The 18645-nt window shown below is 44.8% G+C and overlaps 1 protein-coding gene across 1 annotated transcript; it reads right to left on the bottom strand.

The window, feature by feature from the left end:
* Positions 1-279: 279 nt before the first annotated feature.
* On the bottom strand, positions 280-17589 carry mn1b (meningioma 1b). The gene is made up of 2 exons (XM_010734338.3): positions 12947-17589; positions 280-1869 (listed from the first exon to the last, which is right to left on the bottom strand). The coding sequence occupies exons 1-2, from the start codon at positions 16482-16484 to the stop codon at positions 1658-1660; spliced, it is 3750 nt and encodes a 1249-aa protein (XP_010732640.2). The 5' UTR covers positions 16485-17589; the 3' UTR covers positions 280-1657.
* Positions 17590-18645: the final 1056 nt, after the last annotated feature.

An 18645-nucleotide genomic window follows, 5' to 3' on the forward strand; every position in this document is an offset into this window, starting at 1 on the left:
AATCGTCTTGGCTTTCTAATCCACCAGCAAGTCTCTCTTTTTTTTTTTTCCTGATGTCGCTGGCTTTAATGTGGTGCAGGTTCCTGCATGCTTGTCAGGTATTGTGCATCAGTCCACAACTTCCCTGTCATATCTGTCACATGGAATATATAGCAGGCACTGACGATCCTCAGGTTACACGCGCACTGTCCTACCGTGCTTTGCATAGAATACCAAATTATGCCAATGTTTTTTGATTTGTTATTGTGCCTTTTTTTTTTCGTTGACAAAGGAAACAAATTCCACCTTTAACGTCATATTTATTGTTATTTAGTTACTCAATAAAACATATACAGATATATACAATATGCAGGAAAACAGACGACTGCACTTTACATATTATTAAAAAAAGAAAACAAAAAGAACAAAAAAATCAGTTCGTAAATTGCCGTCACAGTCCTCCATCTATTGTTTCAGAAATTCAAATTCAACAGAAGCTTTATTTAAAGATTACAAGATTGCCTAACACACAGCAAATTTTCTCTTATTATACATGTGCAATACCAATAGTCTTTTTTTTTTTTCATTTTTTTTTTCAATTCCCTTATTAAACAATCCCTCGACCTCCATTTTCAGTTCCCATTGGCTGATTTCTATACAAGTGGTTGAGCTCGTAAAGTCTGTAGCAGAGGTGAGAAAGAGAAGAGAAGAGAAGAGAAGAGAAGAGAAGAGAAGAGAAGAGAAAAGAGAAGTACAATGCAAATGATAATGGTTAATTTGCTTTGACAAAAAAGGGAAAAAGTTGTGTTGACAAAAAAAAAATTGTTGAGTTACATTCATGCATAATCACCCTTTCCCCATCTTCCTCTAGTTCTGCCTCTCAGGCCACTTCTAAAGAGGCCTCATTCGGGTTTGTGTGTTTGTGTGTGTGTGTGTGTGTGTGTGTGTGTGTGTGTGTGTGTGACTATTTTTCATGTATATTAGAAGACTGTAATTTCAGCGGTGCAGAGAGTTGGGCAGCAAACAGTAAAGTTGCGATTTTTGGGAGGGTAATGTACACATTAGAGCTGTAAGCTTAACTGGGGTGAGAGCAGGCGTGAGATCAGGTTTGCATCACAAGACTCAACACTGGTATACAATCAAAGCCAATGACAACAGAATATCTCTTCGTCTGCTTCTTCTTCTTCTTCTTCTTCTTCTTCTTGTTTTGTATTCTCCTCCTTTGACATTTCTTTATTTTTCTTCAACAAAGAAAATAAAATGTAAAAAAAAAAAAAAAAAAAAAAAAATTTTTGATTTGAGGTTTTCCAGATGTGGGCATCGTTGAATAGACGCCACGCTGTATTGTCCAGCAGTATGTAAGAGAGTGTGACTGCATGTATCAGAAAAAAAACAACATGGTATTTCCATGTGTGTGTACGTGTGTGTGTGTGTGTACATGTGTGTGTGTGTTGTGTGCGAGTTAGTGTCTGTGGTCATGTTTGCATTTATGAGTGTAAATGTCTTTCTGTCCCTGAACAGGCAGGAGCTGCTCGCAGTTGCCTCATCGACACTTTATCATCATCATCACCATCATCATCCTCATCATCATTACTTGTCTCTGACAAATCGTCTTAATTTGCGTTCTCCTTTTTTTTTCTTTTTTTTTTCCTTCTTTCCTGCTGGGGCCGCTTTTTGTTCAAGTCAGTGCCGCCACAAATGTCCCAAATCGGTTGGAGATATCAGAGTGGAGCGAGCGCCAGGACGAGACGGGCCCCCCTCGACCTTTACTGTCCCCCAGCTCGTCTGTGCAGTGGACGGACAGGCACTGCAGGTGGTTCCCTCCGCTGTTCCCACCTCCGCCGGCTCCCGGGGCTCCGGCTCCAGCCTTACTCTGGGACAGCTCCGATTCTGCAAAACAAGCACAGAGAGGAAAAGGTTAATTAAGACTGTACAAACATGGAAAAACAACTTCGGGCTATTGGCATTCTCTGATACAGATGAACCATTTAAAATACACACTTTTAATTAAACCAGTGTCATTTTCACATCCCACTCTAAATCTGCACTGTGAAATTAATTCAACACTATTCCACCCCCCCATCAGTACGACCCGAAAAGGAGGCTGTGAGCAAAGCTTCTTCTTCTCACACTCCTCCTCCTCCTCATGCCTGACACACACACACACACACACAAACACACACACGCGAAAACACACAGAATTTTGTTCCCAGTCAGGCGTGCAAATCTGGAGCGCTCCTGCATGACCTCCGGTCAGAGGGTCAAAGGACACTGAGAATACTGGCCTTTAACCCTGGTTGACCCAATTTACCGGTATAATGGCCGCGCCACGGTATCGACCCTGTGTCACCAAGGTGTGGAGCCTCGTATTTAAATGGTTGCACTAAGCTTCCCCAAAAAATCCATAGACAGGTTGATTACAAATCATAAAAATAAAAAATATATATCGCCCGTGCCACAGAATTAATGCTGACGCCTGAGATGCATGTTTCACATATGGAGAAAAATTACTCCGTGGCATGTAACGAAAAAATTAGTCATGGGGGAAGATTGACGAGGACAGGAAGTGCTTGGATAAACTACACATAATAGCGCAGCGTCACACTTCATCTGCTGCAGCTTTCTGAGCGAGAAAAGGGCAGAAAAGTTTTGAAGAAGATCCAAACAGGGGAGAAGAAAGAAAAGAGGAAGAGAAAAACACTATGATAGAGGTAACAGTGGGGCTATGTGTTATGACACTAGTGTTGCATCCTGTGCTTTGGTTTTTGCCTCTAAGGAAGCCCAAAGTGCAGAGAAAGTTTGTGTGAAGATGTTATGAACCCTTTGCTAAAATCAGACCGATTATTCTCCTATCTCCTCACCGCACCGCGAGGATGACGAACGGATCAGTGTGCTGCACAAAGACACAGAGCTTTTAAGGTGCAGGGACACAACTGGGTGTCTGAGTGTGGAGACGGGTAGAAAACAGCTCTGACAAGCTGAGTTACATGTGTCAGAGAGGGGAGAGGCTGTGACAGACAACACAGTGGATGGCACAGAGGCTGCAGATCACAACACTCCACTCTGCCGCTCACCTGAGAGAAAAGAGAAGCACGGCGCAGACCTCCGTGTCATCCGCAGCCCTCAGTTCCCCCCTTTTTAGCTCATCTTTCTCTGCTACTTAAACAGTTTTATCTTGTTTTGCTTACTGTTTTCATCTCCCTCCTTCTCTGCTTTCACAAACCCCGAGGCAGCACTGACACAGTGTTAACAAAACACAGCACAGAGAAGAGAAGAACGCCAGACCAGGCAGCTAGGACAACCGGGAGAGGCAGGGAGGCAGGCAGACATGCAGGCAGTGAGGCAAGCTTGCCCCCCAGCCTGTCTGGGCTGCGACCACTGGAATGGAAAAGTGGGGGGATTTGGTAAAAGGTCAGGCAGCCAAGCCTCCCGTTGTTCCCTGCTTCGTTTGTCTCTCTCTCTCTCTGTGAGTTTCTCCATCTCCCTCCCAAGGACTGGAGATGTGGTGTAAGTGGGGGCTGAGGGTGCGGGTGGGGTAAGGGGAGAAATGAGGATTTAGAGCGGTGTTGGTGGTGGCGGTGACAAGATCTAACATTTGCCAGAGGGTCCAGTCATACACCTCAGCATGGCGGATCCCCACCCCCTGCCAGTATCACCCACCCCACCCCTCCACCCACTACCCCACCCCCAGCCCCCTTCCCAAACACCGTGCCTCCAGCACCCGCGCAGCAGCTCATGCTAGCTGGGCACAGCAGGGTCCGCACCGGCCTGAATAGGCAGCCAAGCGTCCCCTGGCTCACTGCTGACACACAGCAAACTGACAACACGCACGGCCAGAAACACACAACACGCCAAACCACTGCCGCCGCCCCACCGCCGCCGCTACCACCTCTTCTTCTTCTTCTGCTGCTGCTGCCATGCCCACACCAGCCCTCAGCTGCTGCTCCACATGCACACACACACACACACACACACCACCCGCATGCATACATATAGACACAACACACACACACACACACAAGCTCAGCTAGACACATCACTTCAGTGCAAGGACAAAAGTGGAAAATACACTGACAACAAAAATACACAGGGATCAAATTACAAACATGATAACTCTCTTCTTGCAAACACACACACACACCACACACACCACACACCACACACACACATTTATCGCTTGTATAGTCCCAGAATTCATGTTCAGATATGAACTCATATTTTAAAAAGATTTCTTTTTTATTTATCTATAAATATATATATTTTTTTATAAAATGCTGTCAAAAGTAAAAATACATGTATATTTTTCTCGTCAAGTTAAAGACCTGCAAAAACCGCCACTTGTAAAAATAAGCCCAAACACTTAACCACCACGGGATTAAAATATCACCCAGTATTACAGGGTAGCCAAAGGGGGATTGAAGGGATGTGATTTCTACGGAAAAATCAAGACACTGCCCTTAAATTGTAAAGCATTATCCATGGCGGCGGCGTATTTGTTCAAAAGTGGAAACGGCAGTGTGAAATTCTCCATCACACAAGTCTAAATCCCAAATCAGCATGACATTTTACAAGCAGGGAAATCTGTATGTATGTATATACATATAAAATAAGATCTATCTTGTTATGGCTGTTCATTGACTAACGTGGAATTCATATCCACGGTAATATCTCAATAATAGCCTATTCATCTGAGGGGAACAAGTGCTTAGCATCAACAAGCGAGGGGGAAAATACCTAATAAAAAGAGAACAGCAACAGCACAAGCAGCTGCGCTGAGCCACAAATACACCTAAATATCCTTAACCACATTACAGCCAGAAAAGATTACCACAGTGATGTGTTAAGTAAATACCGGATTTAATGTGATGCACTTATATCGCTATATCTCTCGCCCCCAAGTGCTGTACTTTGTTATTTAGTGCCTGGTGATGATACTCACACACACACACACACATACAGACACACAAACACACACATAGCAGCGGGGTTTTGGAGCCGTCTCACAGACACAGCCAGAGACGATTTACAGAGATGAGTAGAGCTTCGGATGCCATGAAGGCTGAGAGCACAGCGCACAGCTCCGGTTGTCTGGATGACACCAATGTGTCTGAGAGCTGACGGCCTGACACGGGTTTACATGTCATACCACACACACACACACACACACACACACACACACACACTCGAAGCGATGCAGAGAGGTAAACAATGGCAGCTTGGAGACTATATTCTCTTGCAGTTTAATAATAACCGTTGCGGCGTGCAATTATTTTTTTTCAATTAATCGTGAAAAGCAAACGGCACAGTTAAAAATAATGACACTAACGTGTGAAGCTCACACAGATATTGTGACGGCAGATCAAATAAAGTGTGTCTGAATCGACAAAGCTCCTTTTTTGGTGCAAGTTCCCTCGGAGCCGTCACATTGATTTCCCAGGCCCCAGAATCCCATGCGGCAGGCCTCTGCCCTTTTCTATCCCAAGCTCTATACTTCCATGACGACACTTCACCTTTAACCCCCCGTGCTCCCGAGGCCGCGACCCCATCCTCTCTGAACACAAACCAGTCCAATCAGAACGCTCGGCTCGCTGACAAAAACACCCAAAGGCCTCCGCTCCTATGACAGTGTGTGACATCAGGTCAGATTCCTTTAGCATAACAACTACCACTATGGCCTTGTGTGAGGATTCTGTCTTTGTCAGCACAAAACAGCCATCGCAGCCCGTGGAGAAAAAGTGAGATTTAAAAAAAAAAAAAAAAAAAGGAGGGGGCGAGAAAAAGGTCTGATTTTAACCAGGAGAGCTACAAAACCAGATCTTCTTTTCTGGACGGCACATATGTAAGAGCTTAAAGTTCTGCTTGTGTCGTCTCATCACTGTCTGAGGAATGACAGGACATGCTGCCGAATAATTAAAACACCTCGAAAATCAAATAATATCCCTCCAGCACGGTTATGTTCGTGAAATCTTAATTGTGTGTAGGTGCTAACAGACGGTTTCGGTCCTGCCCAGAGATAGGTAGGGAGCATGCAAGGCCCAACACAACCCCACCACCACCACCCCCCCAACTCCACCCAACTGCCATAGTGTGACCTTTCCCTCAGAGCAGGGAGGATATCTGGAGGGAGCAAGGGGGGGGGCACATTTCTCAGGCAAGGGCACAGGGGTTATTTTGGTTTGAATTTCCTCTCTGTTCTCTGGCCTGCAACATAAAGGAAAAGAAAAGAAAAAAAAAACGTGCCCAGGCAGGCATTGCCCCCAGCGTTCGTTACCTTCTCTTCCAGCAGCAGCAGCAGCAGCAGCAACACACCCATTCCCATCATCCCCTCAAACTCATACCCACACACACACAGACACACACACAAACACACAAACACACAAACACACACCTCCCCCTCTGGCCACAAAAAGTGCTTAGGAAACCAGACACAAATCAGAACATGGGAAGTGATTTAGTGCCTCCTTCATAACTCACAACCATGTCCAGGACCTGTCCAGCATGTCATCCAAGTCGGTGACATATTGATCTACTTCACTGTCTCTATTTAGTTTCAGCGCGGTGCTGCACGCTTTGTTTTCTGTTTTCTCCTCCTCCTTTTTTTTTTTTTTTTTTTTTCCAGAGCAGGTAAACCGCATGTGAAAACATCAGTGTGACTGACACAGTGTTGTTGAGATAATTAAGAATTCTGCTCCAGGAATTGCAAAAAAATGTAAAAATAAATAATTTAAATCAGTGTAATTAAACAGACTTTAAAATTAATATTTATCCTTTTACTGTTGTGTGTTTTATTTTGAATAAATCTAGATAAATATGGGGGAGACTCCCACATACAGACGTGAATGAACAATAGTCATGGAGCATGAAGCTGATGGAAACAAAAAAAATGTTTGATGTTGAATTGAATTATTTTCTCTTCCATAAATGCAAATGGTAGCTATTACCCAGCCACTCGCCTCGTGAGCGAAACTACAGATGTTCTCTGGAAAAAGCAGAAAACAAAAAAAAAAAAAAACTATCTCTCTTACTTTCTCTTTCACTCCATCAGTCTCTACTTCTGTCTCCCAGGAGAAACTGCTCCAGTGTCATAACTCATTTGTCAGTTCCTCAATACAAATTAAAGGCGCCTGACGACTACCTGTATGGTTAATAACATAACCGCTGCTGGCAGTGTGACAACATCTACACCTCTGAAAACACACACGCACCTTTTCAAACCTGTACTTGTATCCTGGGCAAAATATGAACCCAGAACACCTTTTAGGAGCTTCTTATCAAACCGATGCTTTTTTTTTTTTCTTTCTGGCGGTCATTCAACAGGACAGAGTGGACGTTTGGATGCACGTCACATACAGACGTTGGAAGGATTGAAGCTCCTCGTTCTGTGCATCTAACAGATAAATTGAGCTCTCCATTTCCCTGCTGCATCCAAGGAGAACATTTACCACATGCTGAGACAAGTTTTATTTTATTCTATAACACCCTTCCCCAGGGAAAACAAAACACCGGATGAGCTGCTATTTTGAAGAGTTGAAAATCCAGTAAAGCAAAAGGCCTGACACCTTTGTTCATCTTTTTCTCTCTTCATCAGTCACGAGCACGCTTCTTTAACGGGCTTCCTTTGACTGTCACTAGTGCTCAGTGTCTTGCAAAAAAGCCCAGGAACATGGATCACACACACACACACACACATACACACACACGTAGCATATAAACAAACAGGATTGCGCACACGTTTCCTACGTTTCAGACGCTTTAAATGCACGATAGGCGTTTTTTCAGTGCCGCGCTATTTACAAGTCAAGTAAATACTCTTAAATATTTTCAGCACATTAGAATTAAGTGAGCGTGCTCCACCAAGCGAGACACCTGAGATCGCGAAGGGGGTGTGTGTGGGGGAGGAGGGGGCTGAAGCCGTGAGCCTGACACCGAGTCTAAATAAATCAAACTTTATGTCTACAGCTGACAAATCCACACTATCAAGTTGCAGTGTATACAAACCTGGCCTTCGTCACATACTGACGTGCATGCCGGCACACACACACACACACACACACACACACACACACAGATGCATACAATCACAAAAAAGCAACAAAACAAACAGCCCTGATGAACCCGTCAATAACCAAGTCAACTTACAGGAGTTGCCCGAGGATGAATTGTGACTTTTAGAAACAATATTACCAAGGCTAATTGCTATGATTATCATAATGATTATCATTACTGCAGCGCAGGAGTGTGTGAGAGGGTTGGTGGATGTGTGTTGCTGAAAAAGTCAATATGAAACACCTTGTAATGACAGGTAAAGAACATAGACTGCCCCAAGCTGGGTTTTTTTTCCCACATTCAAGCATGTGCCAATCACTTTCTTCTTTTTTTTTAGAAAAAAAAAGGAAATAGAAATTACTAGTGTGATTTGTGGGGTTGTTGTCGAGTTGAAATGTCAAAGGCAGGTGGTCTCACAGGATTGTTCTCCGTGGTGGAATATCAATACGGCTCTTTCTGTGGATTTAAGTGCTTTCTAGTAGGTGTGATAAGATGCAAGTTCCCCTCTTTTCAAACCTGTCAAAGTCAGAGCGAAGAGAGAGAGATTTGATCATTATTAGAGCTGTTTATGGGCTGATTGCTCGGAGTGAAGACTGAAACTATTCCACAGGGTCAAGCGTGAAGTGTTTTAACTGCGATGATAAAAAAAAAAAAGAAGAAGAAGAAGAAGAAAAAAAAGTCGCACCAAGTGCATGTGGCAAAAAGTAAAAAAAGTAAAAATAAAAATAACTGAATCACTTCCTACGCCTGCTGGTTGCCTGTTATCAAGACCGTGCACAAGTTCCCAAATGAACGGCCAGCTTCTGGCCGAGATATACAGAAGAGAGAAGGGAAGAGGAAGAGCGTATATATGTTTTTTTTTTTTTTTAAACAAAAGAAAGGGGAAACAATGTTAACTGACACCATACAAGGAAAGTTGCTGGTGTACACACCTCAGCTCCTTTTGCCTCCATGGGAGCATAAACTGCTGTGTAGCACACAAGGATCTGCAGGCCGTGAGCTTTACAGCACGGCAGGTATAACTGCGCCTTAGTGAAAAACTTCAGCTACATGCTGTCACATAGATAGGAGGCCAAATATGGGGTCCAAAGGGGGCCATTACTGCAGCACGCATCACTTTAAACAGGCACAGAGGGACCACGGAGAGGGTGAGCTGGGTGAACAGACATCAGCTCTGGGAGTACAACTCCTCTACAAATAAGCACAGTTGAACTTTTATTGGCTACTTGTCTGCACATTCAGGGAAATTTTTGCAAAAAAAAGAATAATGTGCACCGCACTGTGTCTTCTTCGAATCGTGGCCAGACATGTGGCTCATGTAAGAGAGGTGTAGCTCGTAGCGCTGATACAAACACAGATCTGGGGTCAGCTCTGAAGTTTAACACAACTTCACACTGAAGCTGCACCGAGCGATGGAAACATTCACCTTATACGACCAAAGCGACCCCTGACCTCCCTCCGCTCTTTTACTTTCACTGCTCATCCGAAGCAAACTCCTCTGTATCACTAAAGTGCACATAACACCATAATCCACCTGCTTAAATTGTCAAGCAACTTAAAAAAACAACAGACACACATGATGTATCGGAGTTCTCAGGATAAAAACCTGCACAGAAGCAGATCATCTCATATTCAGACACAGTCTGGGTAAAGGTTGGACGCATGACAACAACAAAATAAAATTCAGAACTTTGCCTGAAATCTTTAAAATGAGAAAGCACTCAAAGTTCTGCTTCTAATTATAATAAATGAAATTTAAACTGCATTTTTATTTTCAATTAGGTATTTAAAACGAGGTATTTGTGTGTAAATCGATGCATTAATTACCGTTTATCACCACTGAACTTAATAACCCGATGAAATGCTAATTATTTAGGAATGAAAATAACCCATGCATAATTCAACGACGCTCCTGAGAGAGCAAAATAAGGCATGTTTATGGAAATGAAACGGTGATGACAAAGAAGAAAATAAGAGAAAAATAAAAAAATCACGTCTAACACACGAGAAAATACATTTATGAGCATATTTACACTGCAAAAAATATCTGACAGGTTATGTCATCCTGTGCCAATGATTAAAATGTTACAAGTGGGAAAAAAAAAACATGTCTTTGGAATTATATGAATTAATTTCATCCTAATGAAAATGAATTTTCTTACATTTACTTCATGCTAATGGACTAACGAATCGGCCTGATTTAATTCAAATTAGTGTCACTGACATCTCTGCAATGGCATATTTCTGTTCAGACAGGATATTTCTTGCAGTGTGAAAAGCCTGTGGGATGTTGGCTCTTATAGAACTACACTGTGGGCTATGACTTATCTTAAATTATTATGTTATTTTGCTCCCTTCTGTGTAGCCTAAGCATCAGATTCAATCTGAAAATCCCCACCACCACCCTCACCCCCTCCCCTCCCAAATACACCTCCACCCTTTTTTTTTTTTTTTTTCATCTTTGCTGTCTGAAGCACTCAAATGAGAAACTGTCAGGAGCCGTGATTTGTGCTAACTAGCTATCGATCGCTCCAGAGCTGCATGCCTCGTGTCCATGCAGGGAGGGCTGAAAGAGGAGAGGAGGAGAGAGGAGAGGAAGGGAGAGAAGATAGATAGATAGAGAGAGAGAGAGAGAGAGGGGGCTAGAGGGAAAGAGAGCAGAAATTAGGCTACCTGCTGAATTTATAATATTAAACGTGCCATCAGCCCCACTGAAAATTAAAACAGTGAGAGCAACAGGGTGAGTGTGGCTGACTGCTTATCAGTGCTGGGTTTCCGACTCAAAAGAATACTCATTAATCAATATCATAAGTGATGATGTTACTTATCACTCCCTGGCATCAGTGGGTGTTTTTCTTCTTTTTCATTTTTTTTGTTCTTACACCCCCACACTCTGTTTTTTGTTGTTTGTGTTATTTTTTCATGAATTAGAAGAACTGTTTCCTCTTTTGTAAATAATAAAAAATTACTACTCAATGATCCTGTCATGTGTTCATTAATTCCGCGGTGAGAAAGTAATTATGAGGAAAAACAAATCTGGCTCAAATTCATTTGTTATTTTTCTATTTAGTTATATTTTTTAAAAAGGAGGGGGTGACTGGTGACATTCGCCTCCTGCATCAGTTGCAATGGGAAGTTCCAAAGCTCTTCCTAAGTAATGGCATTAGTGTTACTACCCGACACCCTGTGCTCTGTCTCAGATAAACAATGCGCCTGGACTCCAGACTCCGCGCGATGCGCGCCCCCGCCCCTCTCTGCACCCGCACTGATCAGAACAAAGAGGCGCTCGAGACGCGCTCGGCGCTCTCTACAAATATGTACATGCACATTATACATTATATATATATCCATACATCCACAGGCCTATAGGCTGTGGAACCCAGACAGTTTGTAGTTTTTTTTACATGCATATATATAAATAAATAAATAAATAAATAAATAAATAAATAAATAAATAAAGCGACGTCAACCATGTCTGTCTGCTGCGATTATTTATGAAATACCCAACGTGAAAAAATTAAACAATAAAATAAAAAATAGATAAATAAATAAACATATACTGACATATGCAACTTGCTCAATTTTGCAATTATAGGGCATGTTAATGCGTGCGACTGTGTGTATATTACGATTAAAACACAGACGATCATATTAATAAAACAACATAATCCAAATGAAATCACAATAATATGAATAAAAACAGAAAATATTGTTGTTGTTGTTAGAATTATTATAAGAATGAGAGGAAGAAGAATTAGAAGAAGAAAGTGAGCCGCAGCTGAACAACGTAAAAGTAATGATCATTAATACGTATCTGCATTTTGATTTAGAGCCACCATAAAAACGTTCTGATTAAAAAAGAAAAAACTATTGGAGAGCATGAACATATCTGCAGACTGTAACACACCCGCTGAAAAAACTGCGTCTGATCCTTCAGGCCAGAAGATTTCCCATTTTTCTGGAGAAACTTTGTGTCGTAAGAGACTCAGTTACGTCCTGAACTATTTTACACTCATTTGGGGGATGTAAATATAATAAGAATAAAAAATAAATAAAGTGACAAATAAGAAGAAATAAAATAAATAAACTACAATTTAAATTAAACTATTTTCTAAATGAACTATTTCCCACGGAAAATAATAATTAAAAAAAACTGGATGTCTGTATTAATTCCACCATGATATTTAATCCTTAAAATCCTGTCCTGCCAATCTTTAAAAAAAAATCAATCCACTCTGAGCAGCTCTGTATTATCCCATGGTAATAACAAAAACAAACACGTAACAAGGCGAGGGAAACCCCGCTGCGCAAACGCATATCCTCAAAAAGCTATTAATCTTCTCAATGTAGTTGTTCACCCTGAAAACCGAGATAAAGAACCACAGGAAATGTTTACTTTTCTGGAGCTGCTCTTTTGAAGTGCCTCTACAATGAGGAACCTTATAAAAATACATTGCAGGAATAAAAAAAAAGGTACATGGTTTACTTTGTGCACTCAGCTGCCATTTAAAACTGCTCCATTCTTCTTTTTTTTTTTTTTTACATTCTTCAATACGGAGCCAATTTAACGAGAAAAAATCCCGCACGACTCATCTATTTTTTCTTTGTGAAAAGTTGAATAGGCTACTATTAAATTTATTATCATCCTATAGGATAAACCTCTCAAATTCAAAGACTCGTTAAACAGAAACGGCTGCGCACAACACGCACAAAAGGTCCTTCTATTATCAGCGTCACCAGAGCATTTTTACCTAACACGTTTGTGATGTTACACTGCACTGCACATGAGATAAATAGCATTTTAATGCAGGACATATACTAATCCTATGAGTACAATTAATAAGTAAATGTGTTGCATGTGTGAGCGTGAGTACAGAGAGAGGAAAAGGTGTAAAATAGAAGCAGGAATGAAATCATTTACCTTCTTTACTGTTGTTTTGGCTCTTATTTTTTTCCCATGGTCCCATGGCCTTGTCATCCTCTGACCCGTCCATCATGGCCTTGTCACTGGGCACGTACCAGGTGGCGTGCTGCTCTGCCATGAGGGTGTCAAGGTCAATAGTGCCCATTGAGCCCTTCCCAGCATCCGGGCTGCAGCTTGCCAGCTCATTGTCTCCGTTCTGTGAGGGACAGTCACCATTCTTTTTGCCATTCTTCATGGCCAGGGGCTGGTCCTCAGAGATACTGAATTGCTGCCGCTGTAGCTGGATCTGGGCCTGCAGAATCTCCAGAGGATGGATTTCTTCCTGGCCAGAGGTGCTGGATGGAGTGCGTACCTGCTCCACCCCAGGTGTGCCCGGGTGGCTCACCCCACTGGCCCCTGTGCCCCCACCAGCATTCAGTCCATAGCTGTCTGGTGTCGAGGTAGTATGATTGTTAATGCCCATGCCTAAGGGCTTCTGTCCATTTATCAACCCATGGTCACTCCTCTGCATTTTGGGTGAGCCGGTGATCATAGGGCTGCGATTAGGTTTTGTGGCCGAGGCCCCTCCTGCATCTGAGCTGGAGGACACCTCATCCTCGTTGCCATAGTGGGTGCTGACATCGTCAGGAAAGTCCACACGTGGTGAGCTACTATCAGATTTGGCGACACTTTGAATGCCACTGTCCAAAGAAGACATCAGGTCAGCCTGGTCCCCCAACATTAGGTCTCCTCCTTTTCCCCAAGAGGGTGATTGGAGGTGTTTCTCATGGGGCGTGCCCCCACCCCTCTCCCCAACGCCAGCTGAGGGGGTCTGCTGGCCTGGACTTACAACAGGGTTACCATTGTCAGAGGAAAAAAAAATTCCAGGGCTCACATGTCCACTGTCTCTTTTTCTCCTCCCTCTCCCTCTCCCACTCCCTGTTGTTGCCTTCCCCTCACTGCACGGGGTAGCGTCCATGTTGTAATTTGGGGAGAGGGCACTGGCTTCCCCCTGCACCGTCTGGCTTTGACTTGCAGGCTTAGAGTTGCTATTCCCGGTGCCAGGCATCTGGCTGTTCTGGGAAGTGCTGCTCTGAAAATATTCAGGACCAGCACTGCCAGTCCCATTAGATGTGCTGCTATTAATGTCCTGCTCTGTCTGACTCAGTTTTCGCTTGCCCTCATTTTGGTTCTTCTTGTTGAATGTTACGTTAAGATTGGGGGCCCCTAGGCTAGCAATCATGTTCTGGCAGGCCGTGGAAAGGGCCGCCAGGCAGCTCTGGCCAAAAACACTGTCTTTAGCACTGGTTTTGCTGAAGTTCCCGAGGGACAGAGCTCCAAGCTTACTAACAGACGACCGCTGGCCTGAGGGGAACTCAGACTGAGGAGGGTAGGTCCCCGGTGAGGTGCTCACCCCCTGGGGAGTACTGTGGGCTGGCCCTTGACGGTTAGCCCCCCCATAGGGAAATGTTGGCTGTGCTCCCATTGGAGGTGCAGGGAAGTCAGCTGGCCGCCTCTCTGCTGGTGCATTCGGATGCCCCGCTCCTGCTCCTGGAGACTGCATTTGTGAGAGGCTGCCCATGTTACCGCTGAATTGTGAGTGCATGCCCGGGGAATGGAGAGCCTGCACATGACCATCTCCTGGTATTCTCATGGGCTCCTGCATGCCCATGCCTGGCCTAAACATCATCCCAGCGCCGTTCTGCTGTAGCCCCATATCGTGGGGCCCTGATTCATTACCTGCTCCACCCATACGCCGTGACATCATCTCCCCTGGTGGGTGGGACCCTTGGAACCAGGAGTTCTCCTGAGTTACATGAGGATTTTGTCCATCAATGTTGGGCATCCTGCCACCATTCTCCCTGTCAAAACTGGGCTGAGGCATGCTCCCAACCGGGCCTCCGTGAGCCATTGGGCCAGGAGGTACATCGCCATGGTGACCCAGCTGCTGTAGACTGGGCTGCCTCATCCTCTGCTGCTGGTTGCGAGAGGCCATCTGTTTTATCATCATGGCTGCATTCTGGCGCTGCTGCAGAGACTGCTGTTCAGGCCCTGGATGCTGCAGGGGACCTGGTGGGAAACCTTCACTCACAGGTGGGGTGAACTCTCCAGGCAGGCCGGGGTAGGCAGAGGGAGAGAGGTGGTTATCCATACCACCACACCAGCCTTCACCGCCATGTGCATTTGGAAAGTCAAATCTAGGCCTTTTCGCCATGTTCATATAAGGAGAGTCAAAGTGTTGCAGCCTCTGATTCGGGGGTTGTTGGGAGGGAGGAGGAGCTGGCTGTTGCATATTAAACATGGGGTCCCCATAGGGGTGCAGACCCCTATTTTCCAGTCTGTGAATGGGATATTCAAACTGGTTGTGTTGGCCAGGCATCATGACCCCTCCGTCCAGAATGTTAGGGTTAGAGCCGGGCTCAGCCTGAGGGGGTCTGGGGAGGCCAGGGGGACATGAGTTCTGTCTGGCTATCAAGCCAGCCTGTTGTTGCTGCTGCATGAGAGGATGTCTTGCATTGACCCCCGGCTCCATTCCCACGGGCATCTTCCGGCCATTTCCAAAACGTTCAAAAAACACTCCATGTTGAGGCTGCTGGGGCTGCGGTGGTGGCTGGTGTCCCTTAGAGATGCCCTGCATACCTGGTGTCCGTGGCATGCCAGGGTTCCCCGGGAAATTCCCACTGGGAACTGGCCTCCCTGGCCCAAAATGGGGTAACTGAGAATCTGATTCTGATGGGGAAAATACATGTACATCAAAATGTCCAGATGGAGGCTCGCTTGGGAAGTTATACTCTAAGCCCTCCACGGCTCCTTGGTTGGGCATCCGCCGAGGCTCCAGGCCATGAGACTCAGAGGAGGAGGATGAGGAGGATGGGAGACCGTGGAAGGATGCTGCTCTGTTAGGTGACTGGTCCAGGGGTAGACAGGGGGCAGGGACAGCATGGCTGCCACTAGGAGGCCCATGATGTTGAAAGTCAGGCATGTTACCAGGCCGCTGCTGCTGCTGCTGCTGCTGGGGAAAGCCATCTCCTGCCTGTCCCTCAGCGAGAGGATCAAATCCTTCTCCGAAGCCCTGCTGTGGTCCCATGCCATTGTTGTTGTAGCCCATTAGCCTGCCACCATGTAGGCATGATGACCCTGGCTCAGGGCCTCCAAAATTCCCACTGAAATGCGGGTGAGGTTGGTGGGGGTGAGGTTGATGGCCGTGAGGATGTCCTTGATGAGGTTGCTGGTTGTTAAAAAATCCATGCATGGGTCCTTGCTGCGGCTGCTGCTGCTGCTGCTGCTGAAGTCCGCTGCCTGCATGCATGTCCGAGTGGCCCCGCGGGTGAAAGCCCCCGTACTGCTCTCCGTTCATGTTCATATTGAGCCCGAGCATTTGCGGCTCACTCAGAGGGCCCATGCCGGGTTCCACGGCTCCCGGTGGGCCTCCAGCGTGAAAACCTGGGCTTTTATAATGGGAGCCCATGTTCAGTCTCGGTTGGTTTATGTTTCTCTCTGACTGGCCAGGGTTTCTGCTATTAATCTGAGAACCAAACTGCTCCAGCCCAAACATACTCCCCTGCAATCAATCCCACATGACGGCCAGTTTGCCAGACATCGGCACACTGTCTGTTTTTCCGTCTGTCTCCAAGAGCGAAAAAAAAAAAAAAAAAACGATATTGAAAAAAAAAAAAAACTATTCAAATGTTTCAAACACAAAACTGATTAAACTATTTTATCTACTTCAAATGTTAAAACTCACCGAATAAGTTCTCATTGTTGTGGATCAATTGTTTTTGTTTTTCAACTTCTCCAAGGACGCGGAGGAGAGAGGGGACAGTGTCCAAATACGCACTTAAACCGTGTCCCTGTTCGCGTATTTACGCGTGCACTTGACTTGCTCTTCTTCTCGCCTTTGACTAAGAAAACTGAGAGAAAACGCTGCTATTTAACTCGCTGCACGGCTGACCTATAATAATCCAAAGTTTGCTCTGTGCGCATTTCTTCAGGACGAACATGACACAAAAACATCTCACTAACAAACTCGAACGGGAGCGCACGAGAATTTGGAGCGATCAAACAGGGAATACGGCGATTTCTGTCAGCTAATTCATTATTCCAGTCCGATGTTAAATGTCCCAGAGCGGCGACTTTTTGTAGAAGGTCCCATACTGGAAACAAGGAAAAAGTCCAAATGCAGCCGTTTAGTTCAAACTACCTCTGTGGCTTTGAGGTGGGGAAAAAATCTTTATTTATGTTGCCCACCGGTGTCATTCAAAATCTCAACTGCTTGAGCAGGCACGTAGCCAAAAGTCCAGTGTGATGGAAAGTCCACAAACACGGATCTCCAACCCAAGGCACCGGAGAACCGGAGCGTCCGTCTTTACGCGACCTGAACCCGGAGCAGAGCGGCGTGCACTACCCGCACTCCACAACTACGGAGCGGCTTGACAGCATCCTTCACCCGCTGCCGGTCATGCGCCTTTGCAGTGGAAGCAGCGCCTTTGCTTTAAGTCCTTTCCGATTGCGTTTCGTTCCTAACGTGTGCGTCCCTCCGTTTACCCGACTCTTGTCTGGTGTGGTCTGAGTGCACTTGGGGAGCGATTCACAGATACACTCACACTCCGCTCTGCCGCTTGGCGCTGTGTGAGATCAGCGCGTCCAGAGGATCCAGCAACAAGTTTTGCATTTCTACAGCCTCTTCCATCCATGAGGTCCCAACCAATCAGAGAGAGCAAAGAAAGCTTGGTGGGGCGGGACAAATGCTTTTAAGGTGGTCCGTGGAGTCAATGAGCTTGTGAACGCTTGTGCGTAAATCACATTTTCAGGAATGGCTTTCACTTTTAAAACGTGGTGTTTTGACCAAAACATCGAGCGCACTGTTTTCACATTAAGCACAGTTTGAACTGGGTGCAGCCTCGCAGATAATAATTCTTTTTTTGTTGTTGTTGTTGTTCATTAAACCACATGAACAACACTCCTGCAACTCTCATCTCATCCACTGGAATAACTTGAAGTGAATTTGTGCACGCTGCTCTTTTTGCATGCAGCTTCAGACCTCTTCACTTCTATGAACAAACCTGATTTTTGCAGGCATATGACTCAGTCACTTCACATCTCCACTGAAACATGTTTGCAACAATATATCAGACAATAACTCCCAACCTGAAGGAAAACAGACGTAGCGACACCAAAAAAAACGAGTAATCCGCTGTGCACTGGGTTTCTAACTAAAACACACATCCTCAGATCACAGACTGGATGTTATATGTTCTCATGTGTGAGATGAATCTGAAAAATAATCTGCAAAACAATGAAGCAGTCCTTGTTTTGCAGCAGGTGCTGACTATCTGAGCTCATATTGATGTTGGGATTAAAGGTATAAATTAGACTAATATTATCAAGTGACTCGCTCACACCCCTGTGACCAATCAAACTCGTCTTGTGTGTGAATCTGTGTCCCAAAGGTGTAAAAAAAAAAAAATCCTCCTTAAAAGACAATCTGAACTAAATCATGTGGATGATATTGGGCTTCGGTTCCGATAATCAATAGCATTCTCCTGGTATGATAGTCTGCATTTATTTTATTCTGCACGGTTAAATTAGGCTCGTTTGCTTCATGGGTTAATTAGCTGTTAGGCCTGAAACAGAAGAGGTTATCTGCGTGAGGTTAAGTGGCGCAATCACCTCAGATAAGACATGAAATTATTGCAAAATAAATCTTCATGTGAGAG

This window comes from Larimichthys crocea, chromosome III, assembly GCF_000972845.2.
Source record: "Larimichthys crocea isolate SSNF chromosome III, L_crocea_2.0, whole genome shotgun sequence".
NCBI classification, from domain to species: domain Eukaryota; kingdom Metazoa; phylum Chordata; class Actinopteri; family Sciaenidae; genus Larimichthys; species Larimichthys crocea.

What these genes read in the sequence shown, in the direction of transcription:
- mn1b (XM_010734338.3), bottom strand. Translation starts at nt 16,484, where the DNA reads ATGTTTGGGCTGGAGCAGTTTGGTTCTCAGATTAATAGCAGAAACCCT. An exon ending in CCAAAACAACAGTAAAGAAG is followed by an intron (nt 1,870 to 12,946) that starts GTAAATGATTTC and finishes CTTGTTTTGCAG; the next exon opens with AATCGGAGCTGTCCCAGAGT.